The following is an 18,834-nucleotide window of genomic DNA, read 5'->3' on the forward strand; positions in this document are numbered from 1 at the left end:
GTCGAGATGACGCACCCTCCGTACAGAAAGGTGTCGAGAAAGTGAGTGTGTGTGTGTGTGTGCGTGCGTCCGTGAATTGGCAGTGTTTGGAGGTGGGCGTGCCCTGCATGTGGCCCGGAAGGCTGTTCGTTAGGCGGTAGTGTTGTGTGGACAGGGGAGGGGCATGCGTAACGCTGCTGGCATGGCATTTCGGGAGATGGGAGGGGGCAAACGAGGAAACGAGGAGCGGCGGCCAAAGACGGGACGGGGAGGGGCGCGGTGTGGGTGGCTTGCGCCTGTGCTCGGCGTTGTGGTTTGTGCAAAAGAGGAGGAGAAAAACAATGTGAGTTGCCAGGGAGGGGAGCGGTGTTGTGTTGTGGTTGTCGTGGTGTAGCCGCAGACGCGGCTGTCAGTGAACGTGGCGAGACGGACGGATGCGCGGAGGGGCGGGGGCGGCGCATTTCGCCGGTGCCGTGCCGTGCCTGAAAGCCGCGTGGTCGCTGTGTTGTTGGTGGCGTGGGGGCGAGGAGAGTACCGTACGGGTGTGCTTGTGCGCCGGAAATGGCACACTGCGCCCGCCCGTCTTGGAGGCTGATGGCTGTGGTGTGGAAATGGGGCGCGGTGATGTTGAAGCAGTTGAAGAACAGAAAAGAAACCAAGAAAACGGAAGGCGTGATGCGGCGGTGGTGGTGAGAGCGGGAAAAACAAAACAAAAAAAAAACAACAACAAAAAAGAAGGAAAAACAACAAGAAAACAAAAAGTCTATCAATATTAAAATGTAAATGGAAATGGAAATGGACCCAGGTATGACCTCCCTGCACAAATAGCAGAGAGTCCGATGATGATAATAAAAATGTGCCAGAATGTTAACGTCCCTACAAAACAAACCCAACGATAATATTAATGAAAGAGTGAACCGTATGTAACATTGCAACAGACATAATGAAACCTGATAAATTGTATAAGGGCAGCAGCGTTGACCTTTGGCCCTGTATTCAGAATAAAAAGAGCCAAAGATCGTTACCCCAATGAAAAAGACACTGAAACACGTATGTAACATAGTAGCGATGGCGAGACATTGTAGCATCTGTGACCAGAGAGTTTGCGCTGGACTGCGCGAGTGTTGCGAGCGGTTCCCAGTCAGTCAGTCAGTCAGTCAGTAGTTGTTGCGAGTCCGTAGCTCTGTGTAGTTGAGGGCTGTACTCTGTCAGTAGTCGTCGCGTGCAGTACGCTAATAGTCGTCATGCAGAGCGGTCGGTCAGTAGTAGCAGCCGAGTGCGGTTGTGTGATGTAGGCGGTCGGCAACACTGGTCAAGATGGTGAATAAGGTATACTGTTAATTAATATAATCATTAGATAATGAAAAATTGTAATTATTCTCCAACAAGTTCCCCAATAATAATTTTTATTTCAAAAGCATTTTTCAAACATTTAATTTTTTATTGAACTAAAGAGTTCGTTGCACTTCACATTTCATTCCACTTCTTTGAAGAAAAATGTCACTAAAATCACAAAAAAAGAGAATATTATTATTTGCAATGCAGTTCCTCCAAGCGCTGCGCAACAACCAGAGCAGAAATGTGACATCCATTTATTCGGAGGTAAGACTTTAAGTCTGATTGTTTTGCACAGGGCCAAAGACCGATATTTCGGTTTAATTGAAGTTTCTTGTCACTGAACGGACTTTTTTAAATGTTGTGTGAAGACTTTATATTTGAGTCAGATTGCGAATTTCACATTTTTGTTGCCATTTTCAATACCTCTCATTGTGGGCGAGGTTACAATTAGCGCAATGTCCATTAGCATCCGTAAATAACATTGTCCATTATTTTAAATTTTGCTGGGAGGTTACAACACACACACACACACAAAAAAAAAAAAAAAAAAAAAAAAAACAAAAAAAAAAAAAACAAAAAATTGCATTTATATCCGCTCCTCAATTGTAGATACCGCTTACACAGCTGTGTGCAATGAATGAGTGCTGGCTGGTAATTAATTGCACTCCTTGGAGGGAAATGCCATAGGAAGTAGTCTTTAAAAAGTGAATGTTTTTCGTTAAGAGACAAAAGTTACTTTAGAAAAAAAGTAATAGTGGGGCTTTTGTTGTTGAACAAAATAAGTACAATGAACATACGTTATCAGATTTGCGCAATGCAGCGTCACACCACCTTTTGATTATAACACAATAGACTATACATCGTCCCGAACCGTGACCAGAGTCGCGAGACGAGCAGAGCACGCCGCCGACGCCCGCTCAGTACAACCGTCCACCCGCTACTACTGTCGACCGACTACTACCTCTCCCGACTCGCGCTACAATATATATATAACAACTGTTCCTGGCGACCCGGTGCGTGCCACTACTGTCGTCTGGCGCGGTCCAAGCGCCGACTAGCAGCGATAAAGAACTCTCTGGTCAGACAGAGATGCTGTCATGCCTCGCCATCGCTCTGGTAATGAATACATACGTGTTGCAGCGTGCGTACCACCGGAACACGCAGTGGCGGAGCCAAAGACTGTGTTGTCGAGGTCGAGTGCGAGCGGGAAGAGAGGCAGCGTCGGCACGGAGATGCAAGCGAGCGCGAGACGCACGGGGGCTGCGGCGTGGCGCGTTTGCGGTCGGCGCCTTTGGTGGCAACGGCCGGGACAAGCAGCGGTGTATGGTGTGGTGCGGGGCGGACAGGGGCGGAGGCGGCGCGACGACGGCATGGGGGCGAAAACGGGACGGGGGACGGCGGATGTTGAGAGGCGTCACGCGCGGACAGGACACAGACACAGAGACACACAGATTGGAAAGGGAGGGTGCGCGGTAGTAGTTGGGAATGTGCGTACCGTGCGGGATGGGAGTGGGCGAGGAACACGGTCGTGGCCCCTGTTTTGGGTGCGTGTGATGACGTCGGTGTGTTGTGGGAAGGGAAGGTGCTGTGGCGGCGGCGCGTAATGGGCGTAGGCCGAAAAGAGAAAGGAACGTGGGCAGTGTGTTGGCAAGCGTCGGTTCGACTGCGACGTTGATGGGCAGGGCAGGGCAGGGCAGGGCAGGGCAGGGCAGGGCAAGGCAAGGTTAATGGTGGTAGGAGTAGGCGTGTGGGCGCAAAAAATCTGCCGCTGCAGGCGGTGCCGTAACCGCCATGGCGGGAAGGAGAGAGGGCCAAAGAAAGAAAGAAAGAAAGAAAGAAAGAAAGAAAGAAGAAGAAAACAAAAAAAAAAGGAGGGGGGGGCGAAAGTGGAGAGGCGGTGGTGTGAGAAGGGCGGGGGCGGGGGCGGAAGGAAGGCAGGAAGGACAAGAGGCGAGGCGACGGCTTGCTTTGTGTATCGGTCGGTCTCTGGCTATGCTTCGTTTTCTGCAGCAGGGTCGGTGCGCGGCGTGGCTCGCGGCAGTGGGAACGCCTGGTGGCTGGACGGCCAGCAATGCGGTTGGATGGGCGGCCACAGCACCGCACCTGTGCCCGAGGAGGAGACGCTGGCGGCGGGCCCTGAGGTGAGGCCGGCTCGGCTGGGGCTGTGGATGTGTAGGTGTGCGCCGCTGCTGCAACAACGAGTAAAACGCGAGAAGAAGGGATGGCGGTAGAGAGAGAAAAAAAAAAAGAGGTCGTGTTGTGTTGATGCGCAGGCAGACGCGTACAGAGGGACGAGCCCGGTCTGCAGCAGGGTGTGGCCGTGCCGAGTGCAGAGCAGCGGCGGCTCGGTTCGGTTCGGCCCGGCCCGGCGGGCCGCGCTGTTGTCGCGGACGTGAGCGCCCCCTGGCGGGTGGCCGGAGGCGGCGCGGCGTGTTGGACGTGTGGCTGGTGGCAGTGCACAATTTGCGAGTGGCTGGCGGTGTGGTGTGGCGGTTGGCGCGTCGGGCGGCGGAGAGGTATGTGTTGCGGGCGCCCTTTGCTGCGCTGCGTCGTTGCGTGTGCCGTACAGGGCGGGCGCTTGTCGACTGTGTGGGCGGTGTGGCGAATTGGCGTGAAACGGCTGCCGAGAGGTGTGTGGTAGCGAGCCGGTCGGTGGTGTCAGTGCGAAGGGGAATGTGCGTGCGTGTTTGGCGGTTTCGGTGTGCTTTTTGCGGCGTGAGAGTGGGAATTAGTGGGGCCGGCTGTTGTGTTGGTTCCTTGTGTCTTGTGTCGCGTAGCTTGATGGCAACGTGGAAGGACGCCGGTTTCGTTTTCGTTTCGAGCCTTGCGTGTGGTTGTCGACGTTGACTGGTTGGCGTGTGCCGATGCACGTGCATGTGTGGGTCGCGAGTGCGTTTTTGGCTGGCTGTGTGTGTGTGTGTGTGTGTGTGTGTGTGTGTGTGTGTGTGTTTTGGGGGGGGAAGGGGGAGGCGGTGGTGAAAGTGCAGTCGTCGGGTGGGGCTGGGGCTGTGCGTCGTGGCGGAAAGGTGGTAGGTTGCGGGAAGCGAGCCCGTCGTTGACGGTGTCGCGTGAGTTGTGAATCGAGTGGGGCGCGGGGCGCGTGGCGCGGGGCGCGGGGCGCGGGACAGGAGCAGCGTGCCGCTGCGTCGTGGTCGTCAGCAGAGGCTGTGCGTGTGCTTGTCCTTTTTGTGGGCGGTTCGTGCGAGGCGTTTTTGTTTTGTGTTGCCCTAGTTGTTAGTTTATTTTGTTTGTGTTTGTTATTTTGAGACGACGACTGGTTGGTGGCGTGCGCGCGAAGTGGCGGTGTGCGCTTCCCGTGTCGTTTGTGTTGTTTTGTTTTTTTGTTTTTGTGTGTTTTTTTTTTTGCACTGGGCCCCGGTGGGTGGGTGCGTGTGTGTCGATTGCCGGCTGGCGAAAGGTGCGCCATCGGCGGGGTGGGTCGCCGGCACAAGTAGAGGCGGCGGCGTTGTTGCTGTTGTTGTGTGGTGTTTGTTTTGTTCGGCTGTGTCGGCGAGCTGTGTTGCGGTGCGTGTGAATGGTGGTGCAAAAGTGCTGGCGTTGGGGCTGCGACTGCGACGGCGGCGAGCCGCGGGCGCGCCATTGATAGTGATGTTGTGAACAGCGGCTGTGTACGGTAGTGGTGTTGTTGTAGCACGACGTGCATCCGGGCCGGCGCGGAAAGCGCAGTTGCGGGCGGTTGCCCTTCGGTGCCAGCCATGTCGCGTGAGCGGCGGGTTGCTCTGGTGTCGACACGTGGTGCTCTGGGTTGTTGTGTGGTGCCCTTTGGCCGGTGGGGGTGGTTCGCGTGTGTCTCGTTCGCGCTCGGTATCTGGTCGTGGTCGTGCTGCTCCCCCGTCTGTCGGCGGTTTTCGACGTCGTCTGTACGTTTTTGTTCGTTTGCGGCGTGCCTGCCGACGTCGTCCCGTCGCGACCTTTCAACCGAAAGTGTGGCGCCCGAAGGTGAACGAACGTAACCCTGACCTCGGCGCTTTACGCTGAGCCGAGCGAACCGAACCGAACCTAACCTGTGGTGTGGTGTGGCGAGGTGAGCTCAGCCTGTGATCCCCTACCGTCTACGTAAGGTAAGCTGTCCGGCTCACGCCTCACGTTTGAACGCTTTTTTAACCTACGTTTGACGCTTCTTAACCTAGCACTGACCCCTTAACCTAACGTGTAACCTAACCTAACCTAACCTAACCTAACCTAACCTCTGACGCCTGACGTGTTTGAATGCTTAACCTAAGTTTGACGCTTAACCTAACCCAAGTCCCCTTAACCTAACCCACGTCCACCTAACCTAACCTAACCTAACGTAGACGTGTAAACGTAATGTGTAACGCGTAACGTGTAAGGTCGGCTGTCGTGTGTGCTTGACGGCAGATTGGGTTGGTCTGTAGATTCGGATTGCGGTTTGCCTCGGTCGAGGGGTTGGGTCGGAAGCGGCGAGGGGCGGCGGCGCCTGTTGCGCAGGCGGCGTCCGTTTGCGGCGGGCAATTGTTGAGAAACGGCTGTGAATGTTGGCGGGCGAGAGGAGGAGGACGGCGCGCGATGTGGCCCGACGGCTGCGGGCCGATCGGGAAACGGCGGGAGGGCGACGGAAGGCGATGGGGCGGCGGAGGCGCGTTTGCACGGCCGTCATCGCCGCACGCCTCGGCTTGTGTGGCTGTGGCGCCGGCCGCGCTGGCCGGGCTGCCGCGGCGACGGTGTGGGAGTTTTGCCGAAGGTTTGGCCATTGTGGCGGGTCGTCGGCTGGGGCTGTGGGGGCGGCATTTGGGCGGGGGCGGCGATTCTCGGCGGGCCGACCCAGGCTGTAGCGCGCGGTAGCTGCAGTTTGGCCGTGGTTTGCGGCGCTGCCGTGGCGACTGGTTGGCGACTGTGGTGTGGCTGTGTGTAGCCCCATCCTCGGTGGTTTGAAAGGCGCGGGCGGTTGTGGCGCAGGTTTGGGGCTGCTCCGCACAGGCTGTCGGACGTTGGGCGGTAGCAAGCGCTCCGTCCACTTTCTTATGGCTAAGTTTTACAGCTATTTTATTGCAGGATTTACTTGTTAGCATTGCCTGCTTCTTCTGGGGAACATGTGTGAAAATTTGGTCATCTTTATTGAGCAGTGTCTTGTGTGTTTGTGGGACGGGAGTGTGACTTTCTTGTTTTTGCGGAGTTTTTTATTTTTACTTTTTGGAGCTTTTTACTGCAGAGCCCGTTTTTCCAGGCTGAGAGAGGTCATGTTTTAGGCTTCTTGCTTCATCAGCGGTCGAGTAATGCTATCGGTCGTCTGTATTTGTCCCTCGCCGGTTGTGGTTCCGTCAATTGTCTAATGAGTGGGTTATCTGCGTCATGTGCACGGTCGTAAAATCTTCGTGCTTGGTCCTTATGTCTCTGTAGTACTTCTTTTTCATCCGCGGCGTCTTGTAGAAATCGATGTGGAAATTGCGAATGAACATGAAAAACTCGTCGTAGGATTTTGTTTTGTAGTGACTGTAGTCTCTGAATGTGGGTCTTTGCCGCACATCCCCATACTTCACTGGCATAATCCATTACCGGTCTGATGTACATCCTAAAAATCAGGAGGCCGTTTTCAATGGATAAGTCAGAAGTCTCATTGATGAGTGGATACAATGCGCCGAGTCGTTGGTTGATTTTTGCTCTGACGTCGTCAATTTGTAGTTTCCATGTTAGTCGTTTGTCGAGAATGACGCCGAGATACCGCGCTGATGTGTCCCACGGCAGCTGCGTGTTGTAAAGTCGGAGGTGACGAGCTGGCATTGTCTTCTTCCTAGTGAAAATCACCGCCTGTGTCTTCGTCGGGTTGAATGTTATCCGCCATTTTGCTGCCCATTGTTCAAGTGAATTCAGCGCGCTCTGCAACCGCGGCACCAAAACTTCTCTCCAGCGGCTGCGTGTGTAGATTACAGTGTCATCGGCGTAGATTGCTTTTTCTACTCGTGGTTGCGTCGGTATGTCGGTCGTGAATAGTGAGTAGAGGATCGGCCCAAGGACCGATCCTTGGGGTACCCCGGCGTTGATTTGTCGTGGCGTCGATAGTGCGTCATCCATCCTGACAGCGAAAGTACGTCCTTGCAGGTATGAGGCGAGTAGGCGAATGAATGGTTTCGGAAAGTGCAGGTGATGAAGTTTCCAGATGAGTCCTTTATGCCATACTGTGTCGAACGCTTTGGTCACATCAAGAAGGACTGCACCACAAAATTCTTTTCGATTGAATGCTTCAATGATGTAATGTACTACTCGGAGAATTTGTTGTGTTGTGCTGTGGCCACTGCGAAATCCAAATTGTTCTTGCGGTAAAGCTTCTGTTCTGGTGATGACGTTCTGGAGTCGTGCAAGAAATATGCGTTCGAACAGTTTACTGATGTGTGGTAACAGGCTGATTGGTCGATAGTTCTGCGGATGACGTCTGTCTTTTCCAGGTTTAGGTACGGCGACTACTATTGAATGTTTCCACTGTGATGGATATGTAGATGAGGTGAAAATCCAGTTGAAGATGGCTGCAAGTCGTACGATCGCTGTCCACGGGAGTTGTTTGAGTACACGACCTTGTATGTCGTCAACGCCGGGGGCCTTGTTCGGCGGTAGCATCCGTATGGCAGCCTGAACTTCTCTTGCGGTGGTAGGTGTTATTTCGTTTTCCTCTTCGTCTTCGTCGTCATCATACGTGCGGAGTAGTTCGTCAGCCTCTCTTTCAATTCGTTCGACTCTCTGTTGGTCAATTCTGTCGTTTTGCGGTTGAAAGTTCTGTTCAAAAGTGTCAGCGAGCATGTTGGCCTTGTCTTCCGGTCTGTATGCGGTCCTGTCTTGCGTCTGGAGCGGCGGTATTGTGGTCCTGCGATTTGTGAAGAATTTTATCATGTGCCAATGCATAGGATCGGGTGTGAAGGCGCGTAGTTTAGCTGCCCACTGCTGGTTTCTGTAGTCGATGAGTGCTGCCTTGATTTCGCGTCGTAACTGGTTAATTTGTCTCTTGAGCTGCGGATTTCGTGTTAGTCGCCATTCTCTGCATAGTCTGTTGCGCCGTCGTATTGAATCGAGAATGTGTTGCGGCAGTCCTGTTGTCGGTAAATGCGGCGGCTTAGGTGGCGGTGTCGAAAGATTCAATGCTTCTGTGATGGTGTCGGTGAATGCAGTGATCGATTGTTCAGTGATGTCGTCTTCGTCTTGAATTACATCTATTGAAAATGTGACATGTTCACGGAATGAGTCCCAGTTCGTGCGTCGTAGATTTAGGCGGCCTGGGTGCTGTACAGGTGTGACGTGAAGGGTGAAAATGACAGGTAGATGGTTTGAGTTTAATGCATGCACTACTTCTGCGGTCATGAAATGTGGAATGCCTTTAGTGATGGAGATGTCAATTACGTCAGGTCGGCCGCGTGATGGAAAACACGTCGGCTCGTCGGGGCCACAAACGTACGCATTGGCTTCTTCCGTTGCCTGCAATAGGAGGCGGCCACTCATATTTGTTACGAGAGAATTCCAGGCGGCATGTTTTGAATTCAGATCGCCGGCGATAAAAAGTCGGCCAGGCGTCCGTAACAATTCTCTTGCGTCATCAATGTCAAGAATGTGACGTGGACTGCGATAGACGGAGATGAATGTGATTGGTCCATTTTGAGTGTCTACAATGATAGCTGTCGTTTCGATGTGGCGCGTGATTGGTGGAGGCGCTTCATGATGACTAATTGAACGGCGAATGAAAATAGCGGTGCCGCCGCCGTGCGTCAATCTGTCCGTCCTATAACACTTATAATTTGGAATGTTAGATCGAATCCCTGGCTTCAGAAAAGTCTCATTCACTAGACAAATGTCTATGTTGTAGTCCGTAATAAACTGTCGCAGCTCAAGCACGTCATTAGTCAGATTGTCCGCATTGTACGTCATTATACGTAGATTATCGAGTCGTGGCAGCCTAGGCATGCTGCATGGTCACGTCTTTAGTTACTATTTGCGTTCTGCTGAGCGTCGCCTCAATGGTGACGGCGATGGTTTGTGGCAGCTGCACAAGCGCTCTACTCACCTCTGCAAGGGTAGATGCAATTTGCGCAAGTAGTACCTGCAGATCAGGCTGTTCCGTCCTCGGTGGTGGTGACGGCTGTCTGCGTGCGTTTGCCGGCTGTGGTCCATAATTTGGCGGCACAGTTTGGCGCTGTGACGCCGGGATTGAAGTTGACGCGCGCGGCTGGAGGCCCTGTTTTAGAACTTCCGCTGCCGTGAGCTCTGTGCGCAGCCTGTTGGCGCGGTGCTGCATCGGCGTGGGCCAGCTGCTCTGGTCCACGGTCGGCGGTGGCGGCGGCGGTCGCTGCCGGCGCGTAGATGGCTTCAGCGGTGGTAGTCCTCTAAATCGTCGACTTGCCTCCTTGTGCTTGGGGCACGTTCGATAATTAGCGGGATGAGCCCCGCCACAGAGCCCACACGTCGGCGCCTCTTCTCGTGACCGCGTACATTCACGGCTGTCATGTCCCGCGCCGCATTTTACGCACACTGGTGGCATGGTGCAATAGCGGGCAACATGATTGAATCCTTGGCATCTGTAACATTGTATATGTCCGCGTGGTCTTCTCAGTCGTTCAACTTTCACTGAAAGATCGTAGATACGAGTGAGTTGAAAGATGCCGCGATGTTCGGTCGTATCCGGTAGTATCACAACACGGTGCCCAGTGAGTTGATTAGTTCCCGGCATCTTGTGATTCTCGATCACTGTAGCAACATATCCCAACTCTTCTAACTCTTCTTTAAGTTCTGCGTGTGTCACAGTCATCGGTATTCCTTTTATCAGCGTCTTTATCGTAGGTGGCCGGACCGCTGGCGTCGTGTACATGGGAATCCCTTCTTCCCCAAGCTTTCCCACGACGTTGACATAGTCTTCAGTTGTGTTTAATAGCAGCTTCAATGTCTCTCCGCCCGTCTGTCGCACTGTAAATGTCGCCTTACAGTTCGTCTTGAGCCACGTGTGCAGCTGTTTGTAAGACTCCTTGTACCGCAAGGTTATCGGCGGAATCCTCTTGGGTCCTGCAGGTGGTACTGGTGGAGCATCTGCTTCCATGTCATGGTCATTTTCGGGATCTGCAGGCGTGTTTTGCCGCCGCTGTTGTTCATCTCTCTGTCGCTGTTTCTCCACTAAATCATCATTTGCGGCGTCTAGTGACACTCCCGTCCCTCTTAGGGGCTCATACCGGTTAGTTACATCAAGTTCTCTGGCCACTATGAGCTGTTGATGCCGCGCCTGCTTCTTCCGTGGCGGAATCTGGAAGTCCGCTGCGGCTGTGCTGCCGTGGTCTTCGCGGCCGTCTGTAGAATGGCTACGGTCCCCTCGTCGGTGGTTTTTCGCTTCTCTCGAGGCTGTAGGAGTCTCGGCAGGTTCGTCGTCCTCAGGTAGGTCCGGAGTAAAATCCATATCATGGTCCATATTCATCTCCGACGCGAGGGTACTAATACTTCCCCTCGCGCCGGGTCGGGTCATCGTAGACGTGCCGGCTGATGGCGGGGCGGTCGACGGAGCAAGCCCCGTCAAACCGCGGCCGGCCGGCACAGGTGTTCCTGGTGCATGAGCACCAGACTCACGAGCACGCAATCGCACATCCTCCCCTTCCGACATCACGATTTCGAGTGGTAGCAAGCGCGGGAGGCGCGGCGCGGCGGCGCGCAGAGTGGCGGCCGCTCTCTCGGCCGTCCGCGCCCGCCCGCGACACTGGCTGGGCCTTGTGATTCTCTGCTCTGCTGCTGTGCTGTGCTTGCGTGCCTGCCGTCCCGCTCGCTCTCGCTGTGTGTTACGCGCGTCGTCGAAATGGCAGATCAGGCGGCTACGAACGAGACTGCTGCGGCACCCGCCGCCACCGGCACTACGAAGAAGGCCAAGTCTGCGTCGTCTGCGAAGAAGCCGCGCGCCAAGCCTGCGCACCCGCGCACCTCTGAGATGGTGACGGCCGCCATCAAGAGTCTGAAGGAGCGCGGCGGGTCGTCGCTGCAGGCGATCAAGAAGTACATAGCCGCGCACTACAAGCTGGACGCGGAGAAGCTGGCGCCGTTTATCAAGAAGTACCTCAAGTCGGCCGTCGTGGCGGGCGAGCTGGTGCAGACGAAGGGGAAGGGCGCGTCCGGCTCGTTCAAGCTTGCCGGCGCCGGCGGCGGGGGGGCGGCCGAGGGCGGCAAGGCTCGTGCTGGCGGTGCCAAGAAGAAGCGCGCCGCTCCGGCCAGCAAGGAGAAGAAGGGCGCCCGTGCGGCCGGCGCAAAGAAGGCTGGTGGCGTGAAGGCGGCGACCGGTCGGAAGGCGGGCGCCGCCAAGAAGGCGTCTGCGGCGTCGGCCGCTCCCGCGGGTGCGAAGAAGGCGGCTGCGGCCAAGCCGGCCAAGGCCAAGTCGCCGTCGAAGGCGAAGAAGGCCGCCAAGGTTCCGACGAAGAAGCCGAAGGCGCCGCGCCCGAAGAAGGCGACGACGCCGTCTAAGGCGAAGGCTTCGCCCAAGAAGAAGAAGTAGAGTAGAGTAGAGGAGAAAGAGATGGGAAAGGAAGGGTTTGGCGCTTGACTCCGTCGTCCCCACCCCCCGTCGTCGTCTAGTGGCGCGCAAGAGACGCGCGGCCCAAAACGGCCCTTCTCAGGGCCATCAAAGCACGTCGGGGAAGGTTTTGATTGTCGTGTTGCGTTTGGTGTGGGTGTCTGTCTGGCGTTTCTGTATGCCCGTGGGGATGCTGTTTGCGTGCCGTGGTGGTTGGATTGCGGGGGTCGGTGGCGGGTGTGGGCGGCGGTAGCGGTAAGCGGTGTTGTTGTTGTTGTTGTTGTTGTCGTGGTTGATTGTCGCCGTGTTTGTGGCGGCGGCCGACGGTTGGTTTTCTGTCACGTTGTTTTGTTTGAATACGTTGGTTGGCTTGCCTGCGTTCGTTCTTCTCGGATGTCTGTCTTGTCTAGTCGTGTCTGGTCTTTGTTTTGTTTTGTTCCTTTGTGTGTGTGTGTGTTATGTTTTGCAACGGGGGGCACGTTGAGATGTGGAAGGAGTCGGCGGGGATTTCGGTGGCGTGTAGAGCGAGCGAGCGCGCCTGCCTGGCCGTTGGCCGTCGGAGTGGAGTGCGGGTTTTTTTTTTTTTTGTTTTCGAAACGAAAGCGGCGGCCGGCCAGCCAGCCACCCGTGCGGTGTGACGTCGGCCGTTGGGTATTGTGCGCTTTGAGCGCCGGGGAGGGATGATGTGTGATTGTTGCGCGCTGGTAGCAGGCAGGCAGAGTGAGCGGGTGTGGCGGACGGACGGACGGGAAGTGGTGGTTTTTGTTTTTGGGTTGCGGGGCGAGAGGCAGGCGACCGACAAAGTTTGCTCGCGACGGAGAGATGTTAGTGGCCCTGAAAAGGGCCGTTTTTGTTTGTGCGGTGCGGTGCCGCGGCGCGGTTTAGGCGCGCTCGCCGCGGATGCGGCGCGCGAGCTGGATGTCCTTGGGCATGATGGTGACGCGCTTGGCGTGGATTGCGCACAGGTTGGTGTCTTCGAAGAGGCCGACGAGGTAGGCCTCGCTGGCCTCCTGCAGGGCCATGACTGCGGAGCTCTGGAAGCGCAGGTCGGTCTTGAAGTCCTGGGCGATCTCGCGCACTAGGCGCTGGAATGGCAGCTTGCGGATGAGCAGCTCTGTGCTCTTCTGGTAGCGCCTGATTTCTCGCAGGGCGACGGTGCCCGGCCTGTAGCGGTGGGGCTTCTTGACGCCTCCGGTGGCGGGCGCGCTCTTCCTCGCCGCCTTGGTGGCGAGCTGTTTGCGCGGCGCCTTTCCGCCGGTGGACTTGCGGGCCGTTTGCTTTGTGCGGGCCATGGCGGTAGCGGTAGCGGTAGCGGAGCGGCGTGCGTGGAGGTTAGGTGCGGCGCGGCGTCCGGTGCTGCCTTGACAACGGGCCCGCGCGCCTCCGTGCTGCGCTTATATGCCCTCGGTTGCGCGTGGTGGGGGGAGGGCGGGCCAGAGTCTATATAGGGGGGCGGCGGGCGCGCTGGGCGCAGACCGTAGCCGACTCGCCAGCCGCTGCAGCTGCTGTTTGTGCACGTTTTGCTTTGCCCGAGGAAGGAAGGATGACAGGCCGCGGCAAGGGAGGAAAGGGGCTCGGCAAGGGTGGCGCCAAGCGGCACCGCAAGGTGTTGCGCGACAACATCCAGGGCATCACGAAGCCCGCCATCCGCCGCCTGGCTCGCAGGGGCGGCGTGAAGCGCATCTCTGGTCTGATCTACGAGGAGACCCGCGGGGTGCTGAAGGTGTTCCTGGAGAACGTGATCCGCGACGCGGTGACGTACACTGAGCACGCCAAGCGCAAGACTGTGACGGCCATGGACGTGGTGTACGCCCTGAAGAGGCAGGGGCGCACCCTGTACGGTTTCGGCGGTTAGGCTGCGTCGCAGCGGGCGCTGGCCTTCCCGCGGCCGTGCTTGTGGGTGGGAGAGACTAGAAAACGGCCCTTTTCAGGGCCACCACACTGTTCGGAAGTTGAAAAGTGCGAAAGAGTCTGTGTTGTTGCTGCGTGTGTTTGTTTGTTTGTTTCTTTCTTTCTTTCTTTCCGTTTGAGCGACGTGATGTGACTGGGAGGGGAGAAGGAAAGGAAACGTGTCATGTGGCTGGCTGTGTGTGGAGCTGCTTCGTTTGTGTGTTTGTTATTGTGTGTCTTTGTATCGATCGCGACGGAGATGGCGGGCTGTGTGTTGTTGTGCGAGAGGCGGTGATTATTTGCTTGCGTGGTTTGGCTCTGTGTGTTTGTTTGCGGCGGCGTTGGGGTTTCCGAGGCAAGGCGTGTGGGCATAGGCGGCCGGATCAGCTGTTTCGTTCGTGTCGACGGCCGTTGCGCGCGGGAGTGGAGGGCGGTGTGTCGACACGCCTCCCTTTAACAATGGTCATTATTGCTGCCGTTGTCGGTTTGGAAGGCGACTGCGACCGTGCAAAATGTGTGTGTGTTGGGCCACACGGGCTGTGTGGACGACAAGATGGCGGACGTGCGCCGGCGGCGGCTGTGCTGTGACAGTGCAAAGTTAAAAAACAAAACAAGGTGCGGCGAGGACGACTGAAATTTTGCTTTGGACGTAGGTTTGTGTGGTGGCCCTGAAAAGGGCCGATTGTTGTGGGCCGAGCCGGCAAAGCGCGTTGCGTGCAGGGGAGCACGCGGCGCTGCGATTGCCTGGCCTCCTTTAGGCCTTCTTCTCGGTCTTCTTTGGCAGCAGGACGGCCTGGATGTTGGGCAGGACACCACCCTGTGCGATGGTGACGCCCGACAGGAGCTTGTTGAGCTCCTCGTCGTTGCGGATGGCAAGCTGCAGGTGGCGCGGGATGATGCGCGTCTTCTTGTTGTCGCGGGCCGCGTTTCCGGCCAGCTCGAGCACCTCAGCCGCGAGGTACTCCATGACGGCGGCGAGGTAGACGGGCGCCCCGGCGCCGACGCGCTCTGCGTAGTTTCCCTTGCGCAGGAGGCGGTGGATTCTGCCGACCGGGAACTGGAGCCCAGCCCTGCTTGAGCGGGACTTTGACTTGCCCTTGACTTTGCCTCCCTTTCCGCGTCCGGACATGGCGATGGGCTAGCGACGGTGCACACGAAACGGAAACGAAAACGACCGGTGCGAGCGGCAGCGAGTCGAGCAGCGGAGTGCGTGCCGGCGCAGCCGGGGTGGGGGTGCTTTATGGGCTCGGGTGCGGCGGCCGGTTGCGCGCGCGCCCCATTGGTCGGCGGCCGCAACAGGGCGAGCTGGTAAAGGTGCGGCGGCGGCTGGCGGCGGGTGCCACTGTGTGGGGAGACGCTGACTAGAGCGGAGCGCTTGCTACTGGTGTTGCTGCTGCCGTACGTTGGTTCGAGATGCCGCCCAAGACTAGCGGGAAGGCCGCCAAGAAGGCTGGCAAGGCGCAGAAGAACATTTCGAAGGGCGACAAGAAGAAGAAGCGCAAGAGGAAGGAGAGCTATGCCATCTACATCTACAAGGTGCTGAAGCAGGTGCACCCTGACACGGGCATCTCGTCGAAGGCGATGAGCATCATGAACAGCTTCGTGAACGACATTTTCGAGCGCATTGCGGCCGAGGCTTCTCGCCTGGCGCACTACAACAAGCGCTCGACCATCACGTCCCGCGAGATCCAGACCGCTGTGCGGCTGTTGCTGCCTGGCGAGCTGGCCAAGCACGCCGTGAGCGAGGGCACGAAGGCGGTGACCAAGTACACGAGCTCCAAGTAAGGAGGTGGCTCTGGAATGGAAGGAAGGATGGAGAAGGCTCCTCCGTTGCGAGAGCGGCAAAACGGCCCTTTTCAGGGCCACCAACTTGCCTTTTGCGGGAAGGGCGGAATTGTTGTTGTTGTTGTTGTTGTTGTTGTTGTTTGTGTGGACGGCTGTGATGTATGTGTGCATTTTGATTGTGGGTGGGGGGGGCGCGTCAAAGCGTGTTGCGCGGGGTACGGCCACGAGGTTGGTCGCCGTGGCGTGGAATGGTGGCACGCCTCGTTGGCGTGGTTTTTGACCCATTGGTGTTGTTGGTGTGTGTGTGTGTGTGTGTGTGTGTGTGTGTGTGTGTGTGTGTGTGTGTGTGTGTTACCCGTCTGCGAGGGGGGACAGTGCGATCGGCGACTTTTGTGTCACCGTAACGACGGCCGTTTGCGGGTTTGTTTTTTTTTGCACATCATACATGGCGAGGGTGAAATGTGAAATGTTTTCGTTTGGTTTGTTTTTTTTTTGCCGCCCACTATTCCCTTTGCTGTACGCCGAGTTTGACAATGGTGCGACGTAACTGCAGCGTGGAGGTGTGTGAGTGACGTTGAAATGAACGTGCCATTAAGACGCATTGTTGTTGTATTGTACTGTACGTGTACGGCGACACGCACGATGATGTACCATTCGACTCTGATGTTTGATAGCCGTGTCTGACTGATTGCGTACGACGCACGCACACCGATGTCGTCATTCAAGATGCACGCGTGTCCAGTGCAGTACAGTAAGCGCGACGACGGCGGCGGCGGCGGCGGCGGTCGTTTGTTTGGCGAATGTCTGTACACGTGTTTGTCTGTGTCCATCCGGTATGTATTTGTTTGTTTGAAAGTGTTTTGTGTGTCGGTGACGTGGTCCGATCCGTCGCCCCCTGAGTAACTGTCGATCGGCGCGATAGACCGGCGTCACGCAACTGAACCGAAGTCGTGGGCACACCCGTCATACTGTTGTACACCGTCGCGCTGAGAACGGTAACGAAAGGTTGACTTTGATCGGTCGAATGTCTGGGCAGAACGTGAGGAATGAGGCACGAGTGCAAGGAGGGGGGGCAAAAGAGAGAGGAAGGGAAAAAGGGGAGAAACGCATTCGTAGAGCAACGGAACGCTCCCGTGTCGGAGGCGTATTGGAGCCGCACTGAAATGCGTTTAACGGCGGCGCGGCTGCAAGTGTCTGCCGTGGTGAACGTTACCTTTGACGGCTGCATTGGGCTTTGCCTTTGCTTTTTTTGCTTTCGCTTTCGCTTTCGCTTTCCCGGATGTACGTAACGTTTGTTGATATGGTTCTGAGGAAGAGTGTATGACAGTGCCGTGCCGTCCATGTTCGTGTGCCCTCCCATTGTGTGTATGCTATTGTCTGTGTACTTGAATGATGTATGTAGGTGTTAGTGGACATGTTTTACCAGTGGGGGGAAATGGATCGTCGATAGTTGCCGTCACTCTGTCACGGTCGAGATGACGCACCCTCCGTACAGAAAGGTGTCGAGAAAGTGAGTGTGTGTGTGTGTGTGCGTGCGTCCGTGAATTGGCAGTGTTTGGAGGTGGGCGTGCCCTGCATGTGGCCCGGAAGGCTGTTCGTTAGGCGGTAGTGTTGTGTGGACAGGGGAGGGGCATGCGTAACGCTGCTGGCATGGCATTTCGGGAGATGGGAGGGGGCAAACGAGGAAACGAGGAGCGGCGGCCAAAGACGGGACGGGGAGGGGCGCGGTGTGGGTGGCTTGCGCCTGTGCTCGGCGTTGTGGTTTGTGCAAAAGAGGAGGAGAAAAACAATGTGAGTTGCCAGGGAGGGGAGCGGTGTTGTGTTGTGGTTGTCGTGGTGTAGCCGCAGACGCGGCTGTCAGTGAACGTGGCGAGACGGACGGATGCGCGGAGGGGCGGGGGCGGCGCATTTCGCCGGTGCCGTGCCGTGCCTGAAAGCCGCGTGGTCGCTGTGTTGTTGGTGGCGTGGGGGCGAGGAGAGTACCGTACGGGTGTGCTTGTGCGCCGGAAATGGCACACTGCGCCCGCCCGTCTTGGAGGCTGATGGCTGTGGTGTGGAAATGGGGCGCGGTGATGTTGAAGCAGTTGAAGAACAGAAAAGAAACCAAGAAAACGGAAGGCGTGATGCGGCGGTGGTGGTGAGAGCGGGAAAAACAAAACAAAAAAAAAACAACAACAAAAAAGAAGGAAAAACAACAAGAAAACAAAAAGTCTATCAATATTAAAATGTAAATGGAAATGGAAATGGACCCAGGTATGACCTCCCTGCACAAATAGCAGAGAGTCCGATGATGATAATAAAAATGTGCCAGAATGTTAACGTCCCTACAAAACAAACCCAACGATAATATTAATGAAAGAGTGAACCGTATGTAACATTGCAACAGACATAATGAAACCTGATAAATTGTATAAGGGCAGCAGCGTTGACCTTTGGCCCTGTATTCAGAATAAAAAGAGCCAAAGATCGTTACCCCAATGAAAAAGACACTGAAACACGTATGTAACATAGTAGCGATGGCGAGACATTGTAGCATCTGTGACCAGAGAGTTTGCGCTGGACTGCGCGAGTGTTGCGAGCGGTTCCCAGTCAGTCAGTCAGTCAGTCAGTAGTTGTTGCGAGTCCGTAGCTCTGTGTAGTTGAGGGCTGTACTCTGTCAGTAGTCGTCGCGTGCAGTACGCTAATAGTCGTCATGCAGAGCGGTCGGTCAGTAGTAGCAGCCGAGTGCGGTTGTGTGATGTAGGCGGTCGGCAACACTGGTCAAGATGGTGAATAAGGTATACTGTTAATTAATATAATCATTAGATAATGAAAAATTGTAATTATTCTCCAACAAGTTCCCCAATAATAATTTTTATTTCAAAAGCATTTTTCAAACATTTAATTTTTTATTGAACTAAAGAGTTCGTTGCACTTCACATTTCATTCCACTTCTTTGAAGAAAAATGTCACTAAAATCACAAAAAAAGAGAATATTATTATTTGCAATGCAGTTCCTCCAAGCGCTGCGCAACAACCAGAGCAGAAATGTGACATCCATTTATTCGGAGGTAAGACTTTAAGTCTGATTGTTTTGCACAGGGCCAAAGACCGATATTTCGGTTTAATTGAAGTTTCTTGTCACTGAACGGACTTTTTTAAATGTTGTGTGAAGACTTTATATTTGAGTCAGATTGCGAATTTCACATTTTTGTTGCCATTTTCAATACCTCTCATTGTGGGCGAGGTTACAATTAGCGCAATGTCCATTAGCATCCGTAAATAACATTGTCCATTATTTTAAATTTTGCTGGGAGGTTACAACACACACACACACACAAAAAAAAAAAAAAAAAAAAAAAAAAAAC

The 18,834-nt window shown here is 55.4% G+C and overlaps 1 protein-coding gene across 1 annotated transcript; it reads right to left on the bottom strand.

The window, feature by feature from the left end:
- Positions 1–9,232: 9,232 nt before the first annotated feature.
- On the bottom strand, positions 9,233–10,918 carry LOC124585869. Its single transcript, XM_047131395.1, has one exon. The coding sequence runs from the start codon at positions 10,916–10,918 to the stop codon at positions 9,233–9,235; it is 1,686 nt and encodes a 561-aa protein (XP_046987351.1).
- Between the last annotated feature and the right edge of the window lie 7,916 nt (positions 10,919–18,834).

Source organism: Schistocerca americana, unplaced genomic scaffold (assembly GCF_021461395.2).
Source record: "Schistocerca americana isolate TAMUIC-IGC-003095 unplaced genomic scaffold, iqSchAmer2.1 HiC_scaffold_509, whole genome shotgun sequence".
Classification (NCBI taxonomy): Eukaryota; Metazoa; Arthropoda; class Insecta; order Orthoptera; family Acrididae; genus Schistocerca; species Schistocerca americana.